This window comes from Ornithodoros turicata, chromosome 3 (assembly GCF_037126465.1).
Source record: "Ornithodoros turicata isolate Travis chromosome 3, ASM3712646v1, whole genome shotgun sequence".
In the NCBI taxonomy this organism is placed as follows: domain Eukaryota; kingdom Metazoa; phylum Arthropoda; class Arachnida; order Ixodida; family Argasidae; genus Ornithodoros; species Ornithodoros turicata.
In genome coordinates this window covers 34654060-34678351 of record NC_088203.1, presented here as the reverse complement: position 1 = coordinate 34678351, position 24292 = coordinate 34654060, and the positions used below count along the sequence as shown (strand labels likewise).

General features: G+C 44.4%; 1 protein-coding gene and 3 long non-coding RNA genes across 5 annotated transcripts; 3 read left to right on the top strand and 1 right to left on the bottom strand.

The window, feature by feature from the left end:
• The first annotated feature begins 14 nt into the window (after positions 1–14).
• Positions 15–575, top strand: LOC135390201 (uncharacterized). The gene is made up of 3 exons (XR_010421767.1): positions 15–85; positions 401–460; positions 524–575. It is a non-coding gene; the product is annotated as an uncharacterized LOC135390201 (long non-coding RNA).
• On the top strand, positions 566–1100 carry LOC135390202 (uncharacterized). Its single transcript, XR_010421768.1, has 3 exons — positions 566–589; positions 812–923; positions 1009–1100. It is a non-coding gene; the product is annotated as an uncharacterized LOC135390202 (long non-coding RNA).
• A 6-nt stretch (positions 1101–1106) lies between these two features.
• On the top strand, positions 1107–7416 carry LOC135390200 (uncharacterized). The gene is made up of 8 exons (XM_064620161.1): positions 1107–1258; positions 1399–1762; positions 2423–2596; positions 2919–3105; positions 5027–5269; positions 5594–5765; positions 6946–7094; positions 7192–7416. Exons 1-8 carry the CDS (start codon positions 1239–1241, stop codon positions 7374–7376), a joined length of 1494 nt encoding a protein of 497 aa, XP_064476231.1. The 5' UTR covers positions 1107–1238; the 3' UTR covers positions 7377–7416.
• Positions 7417–10289: 2873 nt separating this feature from the next.
• Positions 10290–11418, bottom strand: LOC135390199 (uncharacterized). 2 transcript variants are annotated; one of them, XR_010421766.1, is made up of 4 exons: positions 11246–11418; positions 10949–11155; positions 10684–10845; positions 10290–10319 (listed from the first exon to the last, which is right to left on the bottom strand). It is a non-coding gene; the product is annotated as an uncharacterized LOC135390199 (long non-coding RNA). The 2 variants fall into 2 exon arrangements; XR_010421765.1 differs by lacking the exon at positions 10290–10319 and having other exon boundaries at positions 10563–10845.
• Positions 11419–24292: the final 12874 nt, after the last annotated feature.

Sequence of the window (24292 nt, the reverse complement as noted above, 5' to 3'; positions counted from 1 at the left end):
CTGCCCACAGGAAACTGCAGGCGATGCAAGTCCTTCTGACCTCGAGATGGACTACTACGATCTGGCAATCCCACTTGAGCATGAGGTCTGTGACAATTTGTGAAACTTTGTGTTTCTGATACATGTGGCTGGCATATGTCTGCACATGGCCCAATATTGCTGGAGTATCTCCCCCTCTCGAGGGAGAAAATAAACTATGGAAGGATAAGTGCATGACAGTAAGCAAGAGGGTGGGAGCTGAAGTCGAGGGGAAGATGACAGGCAGAGCAAGGAAGATGGCTGAAACAAGGACAGGGGTACTCCGCACATAAAAAAAATTCTTCCATTTGAGAGTCAGACCAGTTTCACGTGGGTACCCCTTTGGTTATTATATCATGTGTTCTTGTTCATTCCATTACAGGAAGTGGTATCTGCCAGCCATGACCTCCCATGCTACTCAGGAGCTGCATCTCCAACTAAGGTAAACGAGCTACAGCAACAAACTCTTTTTCTTCATTGAGCACTAATTTCAACCTCCAAACAGCACTGGGCAACGGCAGCACTAGAGGTCCCGGCTGATCCCTGTGCACGTATACTTGAGGGAACTGAGGTAATAATACTGAGAGTGACCACAGGCAAAATATGTGACAAACAATTTCAATCACAGCTGACATAAATGGAATAAGCATAAGTATACCACAACTTTATTGTCGTTTCATTTTTACTTCACTGTGTTGACCGCAATTGTAGCAGTCGTTTATCACATGCACAGGTAGTGTGGAGTGCTTTTCAATGTATACACACTAGACACAAAATTCTGCAACATTTCTAGTACCAAAAGTGCCTCGGATCATGTGGTGCTTGTTGTACAAGACGGAAGGGAACAACAGTAGCTACACAGACAACAGCATCGGACTTCAGATCTGCTGGCTTGGTCAGCACCTGTGAGTGTAAACATATTTTCTATTTCACCAACAAATAACAATGACAATCACCACTGTAAGCTTCACTGTACGATCTTTTGTGCAGCCACCCAATGCAACATGGAGCTGGAGCGGTTGGTAGCTCTAAGGTCGACCGCTGTGCAAACGGATGACGCCACTCCTGCCATGGCAGCCCCCCTGACATCATCACCAGTGCGTCCCCGTTCACAAGAGCTTCCACCATGCCCAGAGTCTCCGATCCTGCATTCTTCACCAGCTGAGGCAGGTGGCAGTGAAGATGAGGTCGATGAAGGAGACCGGACATATTACCCTTCAATGGATGGGAGCACCTTAGAGTACGTTGTGAGCAGCAGATTATGCTGTCCCTCTCTGACGTTTAATTTTTGCATAACAGTGAATGTCACTATCCATTTCCTGCAATGTTATGACCATGCTATTTCCTGTGTGACGGATGTGCAATGTTACCTCATTCCAGGGAGACACAAAGCGAGACAAAGCTCTACGAGGAGCCAAAATACATTGTTTTTGAGAGCTGCCTCACCGAGCTGTTCAAGACATGCCGGGAGTGCTTCCAGCCCTGCAGATGCTCCTTTACGACCAGTGGAACACTGGTGACAGTGCTGGCGGAGTGTCACCAGGGTCACACCTTTCAGTGGACGAGCCAGCCACACATAGGCAAAAAGGCAGCAGGGAATGCCTTGCTTTCTGCTGCACTTCTGTATAGCGGCTCGAGCCCCACCTGCACTTTACGCATGCTGAGGCAAATGCGTGTCCAGGTGCTCACAGACCGCCAGTATTACCGGTATCAGGGTGCATACCTATTCCCTACGGTCAATAAGGTATGAATAGTTGGCATAAAAAGCATGCAAGCATTTTTGTTGTTCATCATACGAGGGTGACACAGATGAAAATGATGAAAGTGAACTTCCAAAAATGACAGTCGTCACGAGTCTTGGTAACGATGTAGCCTTATCTTCAAAAAGCGATCACTATATAGGTGGTTGGAACACTATGCCACGGATCTGCAATCATTTCGAGATGGCTTTTTCTTTTGACTCACCCTCAAAGAAACCAAACATCCAACGCAAATACACGTCACTAAATAACACAGAAGTAAAAACTAATTTTGGTGGAAATAGGACTTTGCGGCTCCCACAATAAGCCACCACAGCCGACCATGCTCAAGGTGATGGGAGAAAAAGCTTAGGCACCTGTCACCTGAGTATGTCTAATTTATATACTCCCATATATTTTCACCAGTTATCTTAGGTGTAAGCTGCAGGAGTGGCATTTCTAGTACACGGAGTGCAAAGCGCTGTTAATCCTATTTTGCAGTGACAGTAGTGCATACATTTCTTGTCTTCCAGGAGTGTTTTCAAATTTTAGTTGCCCTGAAATCTGCAGCTGTAATTGAACTAAAATTTTTCCGAAGTAGGGTGTTGCGTGTGGTGGTGCAGGACAGTACCCATTAACGAAAGTGCAATGCATTTCTGCCGCAGGTGTACAAACAACAACAGGAGGGGCTCCTCGAGGACCTGGGCACCGACCCCACTTCTCTTGCCTCAGATGGCAGGTGTGACTCGCCTGGCCACAGCGCAAAGTTCCTGACTTACAGCTTCTACTCTGATAGGCTAAACAAAATTATACACTTTGAGCAAGTTCAGGTGAAGGAGGTATGTGCCGTATCATCTTTTCGACAAAGCACATTGCTTGAATTTTCGAGATAGCATAGCTTTTGAAGATTGAAAGGGCAAGCAGGCTTCATAACACATTATTCATTCTCCAGAAGTATAAAGCCACCAACATATTACCAAGTGACTGGTCAGGATATTTACTGTGCCAAAGTACAATTCAATGCAATGAATTTGATGCCTTCACTAAGTTCCCACGATTATTGTTGGTGTTGGACCCGCACTATTGCTAACAGTTACAGTAAAAAATTATGGTAGGAATAGACTACTTCTTGTGAAAAGCTGCTGATATCCTTGATTGCAGTCCACGGAAGTGCAGGCTAGCAGCCATATGGAGAAGGAGGGTCTTGTGCGAGGACTGAAGTTTATGGAGGACAACCATGTCCATGTGGCCTCTCTCACGACTGACCGGCACCCGGCCACAAAAAAGTACATGCGCACCGCCAAGCCAGGCATCAAACACTATTTCGACGTGTGGCATGTGTCGAAAGGTGGGGACAATATGAAGAACTCTGTATTACTTGGTCATTATGGTCATATTATTACTTGGCGTTTATGAATGGGCAAGGACCTTCTTTTTCTGCTGCGACAAACCTTGACCTTGAGTTCCTTAGCAGGACTCCATAAATACTGCAATTTTCTGCGGCAAAAGCAAAAATAAGTGCTTGTCCAAAATGCCTTATGGTTTTGCAATAATAGCACTGTGCTTGCAAATATCGGTTCATCTGGACAGAGGAAACATACAGCTGGTTCCGTTCCCCTCCTAATACCCAGATGGTGCTCCTGCTGTTTCGGTTGTATGAGCAGGATGAGCACTGGTACACGTCACGCACAGACCCAGCAGTTTAAATTCATGCTTCATGACTCCTAAACAAGTATAAATTACCAAAATTATTTTTAAAAATGAATCCATTGGATGCAAAGGTATGACTAGAACAGCTGGAAACTATTCTATAAAGATGACTTCCTACAGTGCCTATGTGCACGAGGTGAAGCATGCTTTAGCAAATACTATCGGGAACGGATTCCAGTAATGTTCAAGAAAACCCAATCAATTCAGGAAGACCGCATCCAGTTCTCTGCTGTGTGAACTAAAATATAAATTTATGACTAGAAATGTCATAATGTGCTAAAATTTGGCTCATTTCTCATTACCATACCAAGAATTGTGCAATCACAAAAAATTCCACCACGCTGTACCTCACATTCTGTGGCAGACCCACAATTCCACAAATTTTTATGAAAGAATGAGGCCTTATAATGGGTAAGGCCCAAAGTTTACTGCTGTTCCGAATTGCTGAGTGCGACTTGCCTCTGCCCCCCCCCCCCCCACACACACACACACAGACAGAAAAAAATCACGGTGGCGCCCCTGTGTAATAGCAAACATTATTTAACTGCCTGCATCAGACCCATTTTCACCGGCTTAGTCATTTACAGCCATGCATGAACATTAAAATTTTCCTTGTTTGTTGGAAGAAGGAGAGACTGTATGCAATCTCTCCAACCCTACTACATTTTTTACCATCATTTTAAACATCTTTCAATGTTTTTTTTTTAGTTTAACTAAACATATTTGTAACGTCTGTAAAGTGGGCTTCGACCCCTGCACACAAGCGTTGGGGGAAGCCCACTTTACGAAGCTGCTTGGAGCTCATCAGGTCATTATACTTTGTGTGCAACAGCCAAGCTGTAATCGTTTTGCCTTTTCCTTTTCATTTTTCTTTTTTCTCTGAATTTTAGTGCATGGTGCTTGGTAGACAGTCATGATGCACAAATTGAAACTGCTCAGTCCTCATGAAATGCATAACCAGTTCCTTAATAAGAACTGGTCCTCTCTCATCCTGCCCTATCAGAAGTAGCACAATCTAGGCAACAGCTGTAAGTTTTCTCTGTACATGGCTACCAAACCATAAGAAATGCCTGAGCAGGCACACATTCTTGCTGTTGCTACCGAAAACGGCACAATTTGCGAACCCGTGCCGCACAATGTAAGACTAGCTGCAGCAGAAAACCACGAGCCTCATTAACGGGTCATGTCTGGCCACTGCTGAATTGCTTGCTAAGCTCAAGATGACAAGCACTTGCTATCATACTAATTGTGACATGGTGGTATGAAATGGTCTTAAGCAGACCTTTGTGTGTCCCCCTTCACAAATGCAGCATCAAATGCAGGTCCCTTCTTTATGGGGGATTGCATATTCACATTTCAGTACTTGAGCTACACCAGTGGCTCCTAAACAGGGCAGGTGTCCCACACATATTACGCCCAATCCAAACTGAAAAGCAATTAATCCGCAAGCCTGACCTGAGCATTTCAATGAGACACCCTTTCTCAGTGAGGTGCTGTCTTTGCTGGTGCAGTTTAAATTTCTACATATTTCTGCATTTTGCACCCATGTCTGACTACAGGCATAAAGAAGAAGCTCTCAGCCTCCAGCAACACTGTAGCCACAAGGGACCTCAAACAGTGGATACCAGCCACCGTCAACCATATATATTGGTGCGCTGCTGTGAGTGGTGGTGACGGTGACTTGCTGGCTGCCATGTGGAAGAGCTCCGTAAATCACGTGGCTAACATCCATGAGGGTCATGACCCCAGCTACCCACGTTGTCTGCACAAGCCCAACCAGGAGTCAGCCTGGCTTCAGCCTGGTACTGTACACATTATAAGACTTGTCATTCGTGGTTCCCTGTCAATAGAATTATTTCCATTCTTTTTTTTTTCTCGGAGGGGGAGGAATTGGCATATTACACAAGCTGCTACAATAAAGGATGAAACTTACACCCTCATTAACTCAAACCTCCCCAGTATCCACTGTTTGCTTGGGTACAGCTGTAATTTGAGTTATTGAATGAATTTTACAACAGAGTAAATATACACCATGAAAATCATGGTGTATACAGAAAAGGAGTGAAACATTGAGTCCAAGTAGTAAATTTGTGTCTCTAACCCTCGTGGACATGTGCTTCTTGCAGGATCTGTAGCACATGCAAAGTTCAAGGCCATTGTTACTGCTCCCCTCCTGCTGAAAGATATACCCCAACTGTCCCCTGCCACGCAGACATATGGCCTAGAAAGTTTCCATAGCGTGCTCAACAACTTCGCACCAAAGTCAACGGCATTTTCCCCTGAAGGAATGTTGGAGCGGTACGTATTAACGCATTATTTGTTCACTGGGTCTTAAATAGGCAATGCTCATTGCAAAAACAAGCTTATGACTACCAACATAGATGTAATTTTTCCCTGCTGCCATAGTGGCTTCAGGGAAAAATTACATCTTATGTTGCTAGTCATTTTGGGGATACACAAAAGTTTCTCAGTGTTAATCAAAGTACAGTAGACTTGAGTTAATTCAAACAAAATCCAAATTTTTGTTTGGCCTAGTATGTCTTTAATACATTTCGTATCCGCTTCATTCGAACCGTGCCTTCGGCTAATTTGCAGTTTGTGGCCTCTAAGGCAGGTGACACCGAAGACCACTGCTCTGCCGAATCGAAGTCGAATAGCGATATTCGGAAATTCGAATAATTTTCGAATATTTCTGCAGTTGTTCTGCCTGTAAAGTAGGCTTCACGCAATGCAAGTGACTTGCGGGAAGCCAACCTTACAGGCACACTTTTGATGCATTGATTAAGCAAAAGTGGTGCTAATTTTACGCTTGCATAATTGTTTTGTTCAGCAACAACAACAACAAAAAAAAATCTGTTTACCAGTGCAAAAGTCAAATATAAAAAAGTGTCAAGAGATGCAGTAAATTCATAAACAGAGGCCACTGTTCACAATTACATGCAAAGTTGCTACGGCGGACAGAGGCTTCACGATACGCAAAACAAATGAGAGAAGCAGGGAAGCAGTTCATTGGTTATTATCATATTTTGCACCTAAGTGCTTATAGATGCACTTTGTGTGATTTGTATCAGTGACTGGCAGCACAAAGGATGGTACGAATATACCGCGTGACCGACGAAAATCTCTGCAGCCCATTGTACAGATAAATCGATAAACGGAAAACTGAGGTGCTGTTAGTTGTACTTGACTCAGAAACAGGTTCTACACCACGAGTAGAACCGGTTTGTAACTCAAGTACCACAGTGGTCGCCTCTGTTTTTCGTTTATCAATCTATGCGTACAATGAGCTGCAGAGATTTTCGTCGGACATGCGGTATATATCTTGGTGGATTTCTGATAATTCAAACTTCTGATAATTCAGGCTAAAAAGTGCTGGTCCCCTCAAGTTTGAATTAACGACAGTCTACTGTAGTTCTCTTCATGTGCCTATCCAATATAAAAATATATTGTTAACTGTGAATAACACTTTCTGCGTCAGAACATCCCTCGCCATTCTCCACTTCAATGAAAATTCCTGCCGCAAACAAGCACAGACTTTGACTGCTGAAGAGCGTTGGAAACTGAAGGTGCCAAAAGGCAGGGGAGGGCACATCATTGCATGCCCAGTGAAGGAGGATGCAACATTCAGTGAGTATGACTTGCCCAAGGCACTAGCACCTCGCTGGTGTGTTCTGTATAACAGCAACTCACTTGTGAACATGTGGAATTTTGTGCTTATTCACAGGTTATGTTGACATCCTCCTCGACGAGACACTTCTAAGATGCTCCTCCCTACCTTCATTTAAAGCAGCACTTGAGGAAGCAACCCCACTTGCCACCCCACCAATGACCTCTGACACCTACCCACGACAACGCCGGGAGGACATCATTGAGGCCCGCAAGAGCAGATTCGTGCAGCATCCCCAGTGATGGCTTGGCCAACAGATATGAGCTGGCACTGGCAGCACCTCATGACATGACTACGTCTGTTTTGTTTTTTTCTTTACTTCACTGTAAGATGCTGCGAAGCAACTATGGTCATTAGCGGCAGATAGATGGGGACAGGTGGACAGCCAGCAGCAGAAGGGAAGGGAGTAGGGAAATAGAGGGAAGGATAAAATGTATCATAATTTGATGAAGTTATTGCTAGATGCCGGGTTCATCGGCATTACAGGAGTACAGAGGGCCATCAAAAAAAATTTCAGATTAAGACATCTGATGAAAGTGTGTGTGCCACTATACCGAAAAGTGCAAAAGGTTTTGATGTGTGCCATTTGTTTCCCAGAAAAAAAACTCACGTAAACATAGCTCCGCGCGTTCATCCTTAACTCGCCACCCCAGTTATAACGAGGATGAGGAGGTAATGATGAGTAAACCTGTTTTGCCAATTCTCCCGGAGAATTGGGTATAGAAGGAGCGGCCGAAGCATTACAGAGCAAGGAGAAAGGCTTTATCAGAACCCCGAACAGCCGAGTAGCAGACATTTCTCTAGGCCAATCAGCGAGCCTTCTCCTTATAGCGTCAGTGCGAGGTTCCAGGCAGATCACAGGCTGGTACTGCTCTTCACCACCGTTGCGCATGGTCGCTTTTTGCGGCGTATTTTAAATTCAGTTTCTGCGATAATTATGAATCTGTGGTGGAAATTACTTCGCATGGTGCATCTTACTGGCCTACTTAAGTTTTATAGGAAGAAAACTGGGTGTAAAAATGACTTCTGTGCTACTTTAATGGATGGTTCAATAGGCATGCAAACATACATAGGAATTCCTCAATATATGTGCTCAAAATGCACTTTAGAATCACAAGTCACTGTGCTGAGTCTGCGGAAAATGCTTTCTGCAGAGTCAATCCTTTATCAAAGTTTAATCGTTCACTCAAAATTTTACCAAGGTCTCTTAGGAGCACAAAAACTGGAAAAACTAATCTCCTGAAGCTCTAATAACATACTGATCAAAGTAATTGGTGAAAAGTAATGTAGTTACTCAGTATGTACAAGCCTGGCACGTAATAATTTTGCACACTCATTACGTTTCATTGTAGCATTTTTGTGAAATCTGCCACATATGATGGGCTTCACTTTTGTTGTTACATGCGAGAAGGCAGCTGTACTTTGTAATCACTAATACTTCATTTTGTATAAAATTCTTGTGGATATTTGGACATGGTCTGATGCACCTGTGTTCATTTTGTGCATTTCCTGTAATGTGCTATTACAATACACCATGGCCATGGAGTTAGGTGTTATGTGACACGAAGTTTGTGGCACAAACCATACCTGACCCTTTTCTTCTCACCATCATAAAATGAAAAATTACGTTTGCCTTGCTTTGTTGTACTTCTTACCTGCCTGAACAAATAGGTGATAAGCCAGTTGAGAGGTTTTGCATGTTTGAATGTATGAAGTCTGCTTTATGTATCATTTTCATATTAGTCGGGCATACACGTGGGCAAAGGTAGATAATGAAGAAACAAGCTGGCGTAATAGGCAAGCAGTACACCACAATTTACCTTGTATGTCAATCCACATCTTGCGTGTATGAGCATGACATGGAGCTGTGGGCATAGAAGTGCTTCTTCAGGCTGGAGAAGGCCTACTTATTAACGAGCAAGTCCTTGATGGTCTGCATAAGCGTTCTAACGTGAAATAGTACTGTATCACTGCACCCAGTCACACCTACACACAGTTGCACTCTGCATTTCATTCAAAGGAACCTTTTATTTTTCTCACTGTTGTCCCATAACTGCAGTCTGGCAAAGCACTGCAATTAGCCACATCTGTAATCAGTTGCGTGCCCATGGAAGATGCACCAACAACGTGGATTGAAGCATCTGGTTGTTGTAGAGTCTTCATGTTGTACTTTTATGATGCTCACTGCCTCGCCAGAGATTGAGGACACATGCTTTGGCCACACATCCAAGAGCAGTGTTGAGGATATGAATCTGCACATATGACTGAAGTCCTAATTTTAAAATTGCGGCTTCCGAGTTCATTTAGCAAATGAAAGCTCTCAACGTGGTCTCGCTGACTACTGCTTTCCTGCTATTGGGTTCCATCAATTTCTAACTATTTTGTGGCTTTACATCGCATGACAACCATGATCATGAGCTTCACGACAGTGGTCAACCAGTGGATAATTTCGCCCTCGTGCCAGTTTTTAACATGCGAACAGACCTTCGCAGACTGCGTTCTGTAAAATTATAATAATTTGGGTTTCACACCACGGGACAACTATGACTATCAGTGACGCCATAGCACGTCTGTGAATTAATTTTGCCCACCTGAGGTTTCCTTTATTATAGCGTGTGTGTGTATGCACACTGGAAACAGCATTTAGCATCCCTCCTGGACACGTCATGTGTAAAGAACCCCTACCAGCCACCGAATTGCTAGCCTGCTCGACAAGGTTCAAACCTCGGGCGGGATGGCATTCTGTTATCAACATTCCGCGCCTAAGCCATCCGTACCCTCCTGGTAGCTAAAATAATAATAATTCGGGGTTTACACCGCGAGACAACTATGATCATGAGCGACACCACAGTGGTCAGTCTGTGGATTAATTTTGCCCACCTCAGGGTTCTTTAACGCACGTGAAATCTCACACACGGCTTAATGTCCCTTCCAGCGTAAGCAATCCGTACTCTCCACCGAATCGCTAGTACCTAAAATAATTGTCATTGCAATTTTAAATCCAGCCCCAATTTCATTTTGCTCTACCATCATTCCTGTTCAGATTTGAGTCCAATTTGTAACAGTCCAATCCCCAACACTGCTTTACGAGCACACTGCAAACAGTTCTTGCCATGACTGCAGCACACTTGTAGCAGTCCATCATTCAGTGTCATCACGTGGTGGTCTTGTTCCAGTTTTAGTGCCTGGTTGGGAGCATACTGTCAGGAATTAGTAGCTTGACACCGGCTAATCTTTTGTGCAATGCAGCACTTCCTGTAAAACCCTTTATTTCCGCGCGCCATTAATTTTTGCTAATTTCGCAAATTGAAGAACTTCGCGAAAATTTTAATGTACACAGGATACACAGTGAAAAATACGAAATTCGCGAAATTCAGCGGTCGTGAAACTACCCCAATGGCCCATTCGCGAAAAATAAGGAGCGCGAAATTTAAGGGTTTTACAGTACGACACGTTACAAACATCAACAATGCCTTTGATAGCTGCTATTACTGCCCTGTACCCAGCAGGGTACACTGGCTAGACAAGAAACTGTACCGACATACACACCTTGCTTAGTACCTTGCATATCTGAAGCCTGTCCTTGACTCTGATGGAAAGGCTTCGCGAATGGTGTTCACAGCACAAGCTGGAATCACCATGCGCTTGTTTTTTCCAAGCTTGTGCCACACCCACCTCGCGAACTGGCGGTATGCTGTGTATCGGTATCTCCTGCAATAATACACAGAAGGAAAAAAGAAATGTAATGCCACTTTGGTATTGGACACATCATAACCAGAAACAAACGTAGTCGTAAAGTTGGAATCATGCTTACTTGTGAATATGTGCGCTCATCGGTTCCCGCTGGCCCCGAAGTTCAAAGTACGCCACCTTAAGGACGGTTTGGTTGAGGCATAACAATTTGAAATCTTCGTGCTCCGTGATACACGAGAAGCTCAGTGGTTCAGCGGTGCCCTGGAGCTCCTTACAGCAGAGGCACTCTTCTTCAGTGGGCATGGCGACGCATGACCCACAACGGCACCTGTAATCGAGAGGTGCTTAGAGAATCCGTCGCGGTACGAACCATCCGTTTCTTGCGCTATATGATAATGAATTGCCAGCCATTATTTACCAATCTGTGGAATTCAGGCGGCTGCTGCTCCCGCACGCTGCCGCGTCAACATGTTCGTCCCGTTGAGCTCGCGGAGCCGGCGACGTTTCGAAGGCGAGGCTTCCAAATTCCGCCGCCCGTAACAAAATTTGCCTTTCCTTCGAAGATAGGTTGTCGAGAAGATCGCTCCCTTCGGCAGCCATTTCGTTAGAGTAACAAACACAACAAACACGAATGGGTGCGAGAGTAATTTTCCCTGCGTTGGGTTCACTGTGACGAGAGTGCAGTCAAGTACGTCTCGACGTCACAACATGGAAGCCTGCATCGAAGAACACTTGCAGCAGGCTAGAGATCTGCCGAGTTGAGGGGGAAAACCGGAACCAATTTTCATGGCCATGGTTTTAATTGCTTTCTTCACCGTTGACTCGTGACACCTCGCGTGGTTCATGGGGACTGTATGTACTTCAATAATAACAAAAGACCCAAGGTAAGGCGTGGTGACTGGTCAGGGACCCTTTAAGCAACGCTTTGTCTGGCCAATATAACAGAAACCACAAGCTAGGGGGATCTGATAAACAACATTTGAACAACAGGGAACGAATTTGTTCCGGTGATTCTTACAGGTAACTTCAGGTTTCGCGAAAGGCGTTAGGCGATCAAGACGGAAGTTGTTCTTGAAAACAAGGCTGACTTGAAATTTCTTCGCGACAGCCAACAAGTTGTGAGACACTTTGTGGAAGCAAGGTAATACAACAAGTTTGGAAACAGAAGGCTTAGTTTCAGACGAACGAGGAAGCAAGGTGTTTAACAAAACATTTAAATAAACAAGTAACGTGTGTTGGGGGTAACCTGCATCATTCAAACGGAGAAGCTGACTCTCCGCAGAGAGAAGAATCTGATGACAACAAGATTTTTTTACCGCATTCGATAGAATACCTGTGATCAAACCCCGTTTTACAGTTTTGGAGTGGCAACTTGAAGCGGGCAAAATGGGTTTAGCTTGAGATTTGCCGTAAGCCCAGCAAAGAACGGGTTGTAACAAAAGTTTGATATCAAGAAACTGAAGCACACCAACAGTGGGGAACTCAGTAGTGAACACAAGCTCTGGGGCCGCGGACAAAATTACATTCTTACTTTGAGCAATAACACTTTCATTAGTAGAAACGAAAACCAGGTCATCTACGAACCTTCTTACAACGACGTCATTTGAAGACAGAGAGGATAGAAAGGATAACACAGCATTGTCAATTACACTCAAGTAAATCTCTGAAAGAAGAGGTGCGATACTCGAGCCAATACAGATACCAGCTTTTTGGGTGTACAATTGCCCGTCAATACTTATGGCAGTAGATTTCAGATAAAGTTCTAGTATGCGCAAAAATTCAATCACAGAAATACCAACTTTCGATTGAAAACGCACCAAATTATCTTCAAGGAATCGGCGTACTCTGTGCAGCAACACATTCTCTTGCAATGAATAGTACAGATCCTTGATGTCCAAGGAAAAAGCAAAGCATTTCTTACCATGAAACAATTGTAGATCCGAAATAAGTTGTTCAGAATTCTTCAAAGCTAACGCGCTAGGGACGAATATAGAAGAAAACCCCTTTTGTAAAAAGGCTGAAACAAGTTTTTGCCAGGTTTGATTCTCATTGATTACGATTCTAAGCGGCATGTCCACCTTGTGATCCTTGAGCAGGAACTTTACGGCGAAAGTTCCACGAGATGCAGAGCGTATAGAATTACATAGGCCAGTCAGATCATTGCCAAGAAGAATAGAGCAGATCGACCTCTTGAGCTTGTCGAAAGCATGATTGTACGGTTTCAAAACATTTCCAACAGCCGCCGATCTCTTAGAGTCAAAAACACCTTCAGGTAAAACAGCGAATTTTGCAGACTTGTCAGTTTGCAACAGACATAAGTTCTTCTCAGACAGTTCATTACGCACTAACTTAACAGGAGAGAGATTACGGTTTAAGGGACGGTTTTTGGAACCCAGAGTGTGCGAAATGTGGTGTACTGCCTGAGTAATGAAAGACGAGGATAAGGTAGGATCAGTTATGACAGACGAGACCTTATAAATGCAAGCAGCTACATCTAAACGGGAAGGGGTTAAGTTTAAACAAGACTTAGGGCCCTTTGACAAGATCGCAGTTGTGCGGGCAGACACGGGAGCAGTAGTAGGGTTTACAAAGCAAGAAGGCGGCGACTTTTTCGGACTTGGCTGATGTGCAGGCGTACGGAGAGAAGATCTCAAAGCAGAAAACTTGTAAGAGAAGGCCGAATTGCATAGGGCGGTCCACTGAGCAAACTCCACGGTGTGACGAAAGTTTGGCCCCAGAAGCAGTGCCCATAAGGTATCCGCCGATGAAACAAGGAACTTAAACTGCTCACTCACAACAGTTTTGTGTGACGTCAGAAGCTTCTTCTTCCTTTGCCAAGGTAGGTTTTGGGGTTGAAGATGGCCACAAATGGACGAAACCAAACGTCTTTTTCAGAGCTGGAGGCCCAGGAAGCAGAATTCAGCTTGGGTGGTAGCAATGCAATGTCCAAGTTTACAAAGCGTAAACAAGGCTTGGAGACGTAGAGTATGAAGACTAGAGGACTATGAAGAACCAAGAAGCAGATGTGGGGTATATGGGACGAAGCTTGCATGAGGATATGACAATGAAAAAACGGCTAGGAAGCATAGGAAGCAAGCAAGCTGGTGAAGATGATGCATAATGTAAAACCCCGAGACTAGGGAACACGAAGGGACAGACACAAACACGAAGTCTCAAACACAGCTGAAAATTTTACTTCACATACAAGAATTATATACAACCAGAGGGAAGGGAACAACCAGTTGAGGACAAAAAGGGTCACTTCGGGGGAACAAGAAGTCTGCTCAAGGCGGGACCGAGGAATACGGATGGGTTGCTGACACAGTTCCCACAAGAGGTTATGCATAGGGTCTCTCTCAAAAGTCTTCTGTGGGGGTCCAATTCAGAAGCCTTTACAATTATTTCATCCCATAGAGGGAAGCAATCTGAGCATTGTTCCAAATGCTTGGCAATTTTGGAATTTGAGGCTTTATTTTTTACTTTTAATGAATGCTCTCTCAAACGGTCATTTAAGCAACGCTTTGTCTGGCCAATATAACAGAAACCACAAGCTAGGGGGATCTGATAAACAACATTTGAACAACAGGGGACGAATTTGTTCCGGTGATTCTTACAGGTAACTTCAGGTTTCGCGAAAGGCGTTAGGCGATCAAGACGGAAGTTGTTCTTGAAAACAAGGCTGACTTGAAATTTCTTCGCGACAGCCAACAAGTTGTGAGACACTTTGTGGAAGTAAGGTAATACAACACGTTTGGAAACAGAATGCTTAGTTTCAGGCGAACGAGGAAGCACGGTGTTTAACAAAACATTTAAAGAACCAAGTAACATGTGTTGGAGGTAACCTGCATGATTCAAACGGAGAAGCTGACTCTGCGCAGAGAGAAGAATCTGATGACAACAAGATTTTTTTACCGTATTCGATAGAATACCTGTGATAAACCCCGTTTTACAGTTTTGGAGTGGCAACTTGAAGCGGGCAAAATGGGTTTAGCTTGAGATTTGCCGTAAGCCCAGCAAAGAACGGGTTGTAACAAAAGTTTATATCAAGAAACTGAAGCACACCAACAGTGGGGAACTCAGTATTGAACACAAGCTCTGGGGCCGCGGACAAAATTACATTCTTACTTTGAGCAATAACACTTTCATTAGTAGAAACGAAAACCAGGTCATCTACGAACCTTCTTACAACGACGTCATTTGAAGACAGAGAGGATAGAAAGGATAACACAGCATTGTCAATTACACTCAAGTAAATCTCTGAAAGAAGAGGTGCGATACTCGAGCCAATACAGATACCAGCTTTTTGGGTGTACAATTGCCCGTCAATACTTATGGCAGTAGATTTCAGATAAAGTTCTAGTATGCGCAAAAATTCAATCACAGAAATACCAACTTTCGATTGAAAACGCACCAAATTATCTTCAAGGAATCGGCGTACTCTGTGCAGCAACACATTCTCTTGCAATGAATAGTACAGATCCTTGATGTCCAAGGAAAAAGCAAAGCATTTCTTACCATGAAACAATTGTAGATCCGAAATAAGTTGTTCAGAATTCTTCAAAGCTAACGCGCTAGGGACGAATATAGAAGAAAACCCCTTTTGTAAAAAGGCTGAAACAAGTTTTTGCCAGGTTTGATTCTCATTGATTACGATTCTAAGCGGCATGTCCACCTTGTGATCCTTGAGCAGGAACTTTACGGCGAAAGTTCCACGAGATGCAGAGCGTATAGAATTACATAGGCCAGTCAGATCATTGCCAAGAAGAATAGAGCAGATCGACCTCTTGAGCTTGTCGAAAGCATGATTGTACGGTTTCAAAACATTTCCAACAGCCGCCGATCTCTTAGAGTCAAAAACACCTTCAGGTAAAACAGCGAATTTTGCAGACTTGTCAGTTTGCAACAGACATAAGTTCTTCTCAGACAGTTCATTACGCACTAACTTAACAGGAGAGAGATTACGGTTTAAGGGACGGTTTTTGGAACCCAGAGTGTGCGAAATGTGGTGTACTGCCTGAGTAATGAAAGACGAGGATAAGGTAGGATCAGTTATGACAGACGAGACCTTATAAATGCAAGCAGCTACATCTAAACGGGAAGGGGTTAAGTTTAAACAAGACTTAGGGCCCTTTGACAAGATCGCAGTTGTGCGGGCAGACACGGGAGCAGTAGTAGGGTTTACAAAGCAAGAAGGCGGCGACTTTTTCGGACTTGGCTGATGTGCAGGCGTACGGAGAGAAGATCTCAAAGCAGAAAACTTGTAAGAGAAGGCCGAATTGCATAGGGCGGTCCACTGAGCAAACTCCACGGTGTGACGAAAGTTTGGCCCCAGAAGCAGTGCCCATAAGGTATCCGCCGATGAAACAAGGAACTTAAACTGCTCACTCACAACAGTTTTGTGTGACGTCAGAAGCTTCTTCTTCCTTTGCCAAGGTAGGTTTTGGGGTTGAAGATGGCCACAAATGGACGAAACCAAACGTCTTTTTCAGAGCTGGAGGCCCAGGAAGCAGAATTCAGCTTGGGTGGTAGCAATGCAATGTCCAAGTTTACAAAGCGTAAACAAGGCTTGGAGACGTAGAGTATGAAGACTAGAGGACTATGAAGAACCAAGAAGCAGATGTGGGGTATATGGGACGAAGCTTGCATGAGGATATGACAATGAAAAAACGGCTAGGAAGCATAGGAAGCAAGCAAGCTGGTGAAGATGATGCATAATGTAAAACCCCGAGACTAGGGAACACGAAGGGACAGACACAAACACGAAGTCTCAAACACAGCTGAAAATTTTACTTCACATACAAGAATTATATACAACCAGAGGGAAGGGAACAACCAGTTGAGGACAAAAAGGGTCACTTCGGGGGAACAAGAAGTCTGCTCAAGGCGGGACCGAGGAATACGGATGGGTTGCTGACACAGTTCCCACAAGAGGTTATGCATAGGGTCTCTCTCAAAAGTCTTCTGTGGGGGTCCAATTCAGAAGCCTTTACAATTATTTCATCCCATAGAGGGAAGCAATCTGAGCATTGTTCCAAATGCTTGGCAATTTTGGAATTTGAGGCTTTATTTTTTACTTTTAATGAATGCTCTCTCAAACGGTCATTTAAGCAACGCTTTGTCTGGCCAATATAACAGAAACCACAAGCTAGGGGGATCTGATAAACAATATTTGAACAACAGGGGACGAATTTGTTCCGGTGATTCTTACAGGTAACTTCAGGTTTCGCGAAAGGCGTTAGGCGATCAAGACGGAAGTTGTTCTTGAAAACAAGGCTGACTTGAAATTTCTTCGCGACAGCCAACAAGTTGTGAGACACTTTGTGGAAGTAAGGTAATACAACACGTTTGGAAACAGAATGCTTAGTTTCAGGCGAACGAGGAAGCACGGTGTTTAACAAAACATTTAAAGAACCAAGTAACATGTGTTGGAGGTAACCTGCATGATTCAAACGGAGAAGCTGACTCTGCGCAGAGAGAAGAATCTGATGACAACAAGATTTTTTTACCGTATTCGATAGAATACCTGTGATAAACCCCGTTTTACAGTTTTGGAGTGGCAACTTGAAGCGGGCAAAATGGGTTTAGCTTGAGATTTGCCGTAAGCCCAGCAAAGAACGGGTTGTAACAAAAGTTTATATCAAGAAACTGAAGCACACCAACAGTGGGGAACTCAGTATTGAACACAAGCTCTGGGGCCGCGGACAAAATTACATTCTTACATTGAGCAATAACACTTTCATTAGTAGAAACGAAAACCAGGTCATCTACGAACCTTCTTACAACGACGTCATTTGAAGACAGAGAGGATAGAAAGGATAACACAGCATTGTCAATTACACTCAAGTAAATCTCTGAAAGAACAGGTGGGATACTCGAGCCAATACAGATACCAGCTTTTTGGGTGTACAATTGCCCGTCAATACTTATGGCAGTAGATTTCAGATAAAGTTCTAGTATGCGCAAAAATTCAGTCACAGATATACCAACTTTCGATTGAAAACGCACCAAATTATCTTCAAGAAATCGGCGTACTCTGTACAATGAAGTCCTAATGTCCTGGGCTCTGCGCAGGCCATGTCAGCTGCATTACGCTGAGGTCGTCGAGATGGCGCTGGACAGTTTTAGTACGATGGATGGAGCTGCCATCGTGCTGGAAATGGTAGCACCCATCCGGGAACGGCACGTCCAGAGCATAGGGGAGCAGCGTCCTCTTGACGACCTCATCGTAATACAGCTGACATGGCCTGCGCAGAGCCCGGACTTAAACATCATCGAAAATGTCTGGGGCATCCTGAAGAATAGGATGAGGAAGACACGGACGTCTACAAGGAGCAAGGACGCACTCTTGGAATTTATAGAAGCAGAGTGGTCCTTGCTACGTGAAGACGTGGACCTTGTCCGTCAACTATACGCTTCCCTTCCTGTGCACATCGCCTCAGTTATTGCTGCGAAAGGGGGGCCGACAAAGTATTGAGGCAGTATCGTTTCTGTCTAATAAAAAAAAGAAAAAAAGAAAAAAAGCTATGCACTGCAGCCCATTGTCACCTCATTCATGTTGGCGCCCTGTTATCTCTCCGATAGCGGAGAGGCTTCCTTCCCGCGATAGCCACTCACTCTCCGTGCAGTAGACCGAAAACAAAACCATTTTGCCGTTCGTTACACTCAAAAGCAAAGTTACCGCTACCACCACGGCGGGTCGCCACAAGCGCACGCTTCCATCCCTCTGAACGAGTGGACTCGCCCGCTTCCGCTCGCCGCTAGGGTGTCTGCCCAGAGAAAATACGCCGCTCGCGCGTTCCGTAAACTTTTGTCTAGCACTGTACCTTTATTTGTATAACAATGGTTGTGAAATATTTGAACAAAACGGTAACTTTGACTCATTACGTTTTAGTATAATACCAGGGGTGTTGAAGTCACACTGGGACTTTCTGTCTCCTGAGTGTACAAATGGCTCGCGCTACTTCTTTTTCGTCATTTTCACACGCGACAGGCCTCCGCGTTCACCACGTGTTGGTCTAAAGCTTGTGCAAAACAGAAGACACGTACTGGACAATATGGCCGACAACGAGGTGAGCGCGCACATCGAACAGCGAATTGTCATGAAGTCTCTCGTGAATGAAGGCGTAAAGTCATCTGAAATTCACAGATGACTTTAGGCTCAGTATGACCACGATACACTTCGCCGCAGCAAAGCGTTTGAGTGGTGCAAACGGTTCCGAAACGGCCGTCCGTCAGTGCAGGACGATCCCGGCCGGAGTGGCTCAGAGCCCAGTGTCAGAGTTCCTGAGAACATCCAACTTGTGGAGCGCCTTATCCTCAAGGACCGACGGACAACATGTCTCGAACTGGCTCGAAAGACGGACCTTTCTGTAGGGACGTTGAACACTATCATTCATGAACACCTCCAGTTTCGGAAAGTTAGTGCCCGTTGGGTCTCGAGGCAGCACTCCGTGTTTGACCGGCAGAGAAGACTGGAAATCTCCCAAGAGCTAAGGTACCGCTTTGACACTGAAGGACAGCCGTTCCTTGAACGGATCATTACATGCGATGAAACGTGAGTGCGCTATTTCACTCCTGATTCTAAACGTGCATCAAAACAGTGGAAACATCCGGGCTCGCCAGCTCCCAAGAAGTTCCGAAGCGCCCCGTCTGCGGGTAAGGTCATGGCCACGGTTTTCTGGGACAAGGCTGGCGTTGTTCATATTGATTTTCTGCCCAGTGGTACCACCATCAATAGTGCGTATTACTGCCAGGCTCTCAGGGACGTGCATAAGGTGCTGAAGCAAAAGCGGCCGGGCCTCATCACCAAAGGAGTCCTCCTCCTACAGGACAATGCACGCCCGCATACCGCGCATCTAACGACACACACCTTACAGGAACTTGGCTGGGAGTTGCTGCCACATCCCCCTTACAGTCCAGACCTCTCCCTCAGCGATTTCCATCTCTTCGGGCCACTGAAGGCGTTCCTTGGGGGCCGCCACTTCAGTTGCGACGACGAGGTCAAGAATGCGATCCGATCATGGCTGCTACGCGCCGGTAAGGATTTCTACGCTGCTGGCTTCTAAGCCCTCGTGAAACGCTGGGACAAGTGTATTAATGCCAGCTGGAGATTACATTGAAAAATAAGACTAATTTCTCACCTGTAAGTTCATTTTACTTTTGCGAAAAATGAAAAGTTCCGGTTCGACTCGAACACCCCTCGTATACACTGCACTGAACAATTTTTCCACTGAGTGCTGCCCCCCCCCCCCTTTCCATCAAACAGCTGTATCTATCTTTGAGGAATTCGCATGATACACAGTAAGAAAAATTTCCATATTTTACTGCACAAGTGACTGCTACCTCAGTTGCCGACATATCTGCCGTAACCAATGTGCTGCACAAAATCCCTTTATGGGGCGCACAACACAGTTCTACACAGTTTACTAACCCCTTAATGTAAGTGGCATTCTTTGCACTTATGGCAGCTGTGCAATGGGCACTCCAAACGAATTTTGATATATGCCGGCAACAAAGTTAGCAAGGCACATGTGACTAAAATTACCGATTTTACAAATCTGATGTTTTACAATTTTACATGGCTGATGCTTCTCTTGTTTGACTTTGTTGTGGTTGCAGGAGTGTGTACGTGCATATCCACAATTTTGTTCCACAGGTATGAATAAAGCGGGTTTGATTTTCCTTGCACGTCTGTCCATAATCACTACCTCGCTCAGACCTCACAAGTGAACAAGAATATGTGTTTCTGCGATCATTACACGCTTTGCCTGCTTAACTGTACAGATGGGGTTGCACATTTCAGATGGAGTTGTAACTTAAAAATGACTTGGCCCCTTGTTTACTCATGCCTTGTTATTTTGGATGTCGATAGTCCACTCAAAAAAGAAAAAAAGAAAGAAAAGGAGCAGATATCCGACATCAGTACCAACGACGATCGACCTGTATCTGTAGGGGATCCACCTTCAAGTCGGTTTTAGCCAGCGGTCTCTTTAAATGACGCTCTGCAATTGGGTTTTCCGTTCCACTAACAAAAGTGAACTAGCTGGTTAGCATAGAGTGTGTCTTATGTTATTGGAAACAGCGATGAAAAAAAAAAAACCGACGGCATTCTTGTGAAACTTGTGTTAGGAGCCTGTTCCTAACACAAGTTTAACAAGACATAGGAAAACCGAATTGCAGAACGCCACTTAATATGCCACTACTTATAATAGGCGGCATTCTAGGGCGCGAAAAGGCTATTTTTAAGAGTAACCAGTCAGCCCATAAAAATGTCCGTCATTCGACACCTGTTAAACTGAGAACCAAAAGCTGAACGATTTTAACGTCTACTATCCGTGAACATGCTTTACCTCTACTATGCGTAACCAGTTGACACATAGAATAAGCGCCAAAAATTTGACAATTTTGACGCTTATTTATCCGGTGTTTGAGGGAGAGTGTATATTTGCGAAAACAAGCAAAGGACTCTGCATTATGCGTATGACTCAACACTCCATAACATTCTCAAAGCCACTTCACATTGCTCCTGACTCCTCACGTATTTCACAATCACGTTCGGAAAGTTTGATGAGAGGACTAGATATTTGGAGAAGGAGTTTGTCGACAACATTCTGTACCTCCGCGAAAACTTGATAGTGTAACGATAACGTGCTTGCCCGCATGCGCTCTGGATTTAATTTGGTCTCGTGCTGTTGCGGTGTTAAACCGCCAGCACTTGTATGTTTGTGGCCTTGTCTTCTGTCCTTATCAATGTACTTATACCTTTGTTTGATACGCACTAGAAACGCGTACGTCACAGCTGGAAATACTATAGGGCATGCTGTACTCGCAGAGTCATCGGGCCGGGCCGGGGTCGGCCGCATAAAAACATGAAGGTGCGGGCCCGGGCCGGGTCGGGCCCGCAAAAAGTCGGCCCGTGCAGGGCTCTAGCTAGGCGTGCTGCGCTGTGATTAAGTCGAATGTTTCAAATTCAAATTAGAGAAATCGCGGGCTTTTGATGCATGAATTTTCGCATGTGGAGTCCTTTTCAGATGTTTGCTCCCATAGGTTGTGGCCAGAGCCCAGAGTGATTTACCCTTAATTTCGTCCTTGCGGGTGGGGGGGGGGGGGAGGGGGTTGGGTCTGCAAAGGGGTGTATTTACACGATTTTGACAACATGTTGTGGAACCTCACAAACTTTTAGTGGATCCCCTCTGGCTTTTGGGGGTGTCGCGGTGGTGTACGGGGGGTCTGGATAAACCACTGCAAGAGGTTTTCATCAGTGTCATTCAGCTGAACTGTGTTCATAACCTTTTAGTATACTTCTTAGTGACTACGTTTCCAAATGTCAATTAATATTTAAACAAAGATTGGGATTTAACACTTAATTAGCTCTGTTTTGTTAAACGGAGTAACTGATTCATTATCACGTCACCAACTAACATTTGTAAAGAAGGACTTGAGGGCTGACTTCAAGTATTATTAACCCTGGATCTCGGTTCAAAGTTAATGATACATCATTGGTGTGCATAGTACTCCAAAATGGCTAAATAATTTATAGCATAAGTTCTCTGTTACTGTAATTGAGATGTACTTTTGTAAAGTACTTTTGACAGCCATGCAAATTGAAACTGGCTTCAGTGTACACTACAAATGCATCGTAACATTTAATTGAAATATAAGAGTAGAAGCAACATTTTGTCACAACTCAAACTATATCTCTCTTTTTTAATGTCCAGGGATTTAGGAAACAGAGTAGAACTTCCTGCCCTCTGATGTTTTGACGTACTTGATAGAGTTGTAAAACCTGCAACAAAATAAACAAGAGAAGTATAAACAGTTTCGTCTTTCCCTTTTGAATTCAGCAATCTAGTTATATTATACCATTTGAGCAGTTTTGTATTCTCTGTTGGTGAAAAGATTACAGGGACAATAATGCTGCAGATCCAACAGTGGCTACACAGCAGATCCTACAAATTTAGGACGAATATGATGCGGTAACCTTGCATGGCTCACTACAGCAGTGACACACACTGAACAATTCCAGTAGTGGGGCTTAAAAGACAATGAACTTTCACTGTTTCAATGGTCATTCAAGTGTAGAGGACGCATCTCTAGAAAATTAATTCGCGTTCCTTAGTCATATAACTACACCTCTTCACACAGGAAGTATTCTTCTACCATTCAAACAAGCTAGCAGTTCTCATCGGTTTCTTCTCCTACTGTTGACGTCGTACTAATGTTCTGCACCTGTCCAAAGACTCCACAAATGTCACAAAGTCTGCAACACCTAACAAATCTACTGCTTCCATATCTGGACTTTGCATACCTGCTTTCAGCTATTTCTGTCATGTCAACTTGAGTGCCTGGATCACGCAATACGTAGTAGTCTGGCGCCACTTCAACACTGGAAGGCCCCTGAAATTAAATTTGTTGATGTTGACAATATTGAGTACGACACAAGTAGGATAACATAAGTTAAATGGAATACGTCATCGTTATATTATAATTTATACATGTGTGACGTCTGTACATACCTAAGAGTTGTGTTGAACTCGTCACTTCGGTGAAGCAAAATCACTGGTTACTGAACGGCAGTTTGCTTCGGACGCCTTCGCAATTCGCCGTCTACGGCATCTTCTTCGTTGTCATCGGCAGCAAAATAAGCTCAGCACACACGACACGACTGCTGTGTCTAATAGCCGAGTGTTTCGAACCACATTCGTTCTCGCGCTCACTCCTCTTGTGGCAGAAAACGAAGATGAACGAACATGATTTTAGCATCCCCGAACATCAAAACTACACCAGGCAGATGTAGGTATCCTGAATACGTGACACAGCAGCCACGAACATGTCATCCACTTCCACTTACTATTTCGCGAGACCAACATGACCACCCACGACGTAAACAATAAACGCGATAACACAGACGGCCTTGCAGATGGCGCGGTGGATCGTAGCCCGTAGCGGCGAAGTAGCTGAATGCTTTATTAACATAGAAACTATGGAAGTGAGCGTAATTTTTAAAATGTCGTTTAGCTGCAAGATCCTGTGCGTCAACTTTGTTCTCTATAAAATTAGCTCTCACGTGGTAAGGATTGACCAATCCGTGGGAGCCCTGGACCGGAAACCGCCGAAACCCAAGTTTCTCTTTTTCGCCGTTTGTTGGCAGCACCGTCCATGTTCCGGCAATGTTCAAAATATTTATACGTAAAAAATATGCCGAATTGAGAAGTAATGCTTTCTGTGTCTTATCAAACAATGATGTTGTGCACGACAGTGGGCAAAAATATGGGGGTTCTTTTTCGCTTTTCGGTCCCTTTAACGTGGCAACCGTGGAGACAACATCTGATTTTACTCGCATGCCATAATATCATTCTACCTCTCCCCTTCTTATTCCGAATACCCATGTACCCCCCCCGCCCCCCACCTTTTTTACCCTTGTAAAGTAAAAAGTCACGAGCGTTACCACAGAAGACGACGACAC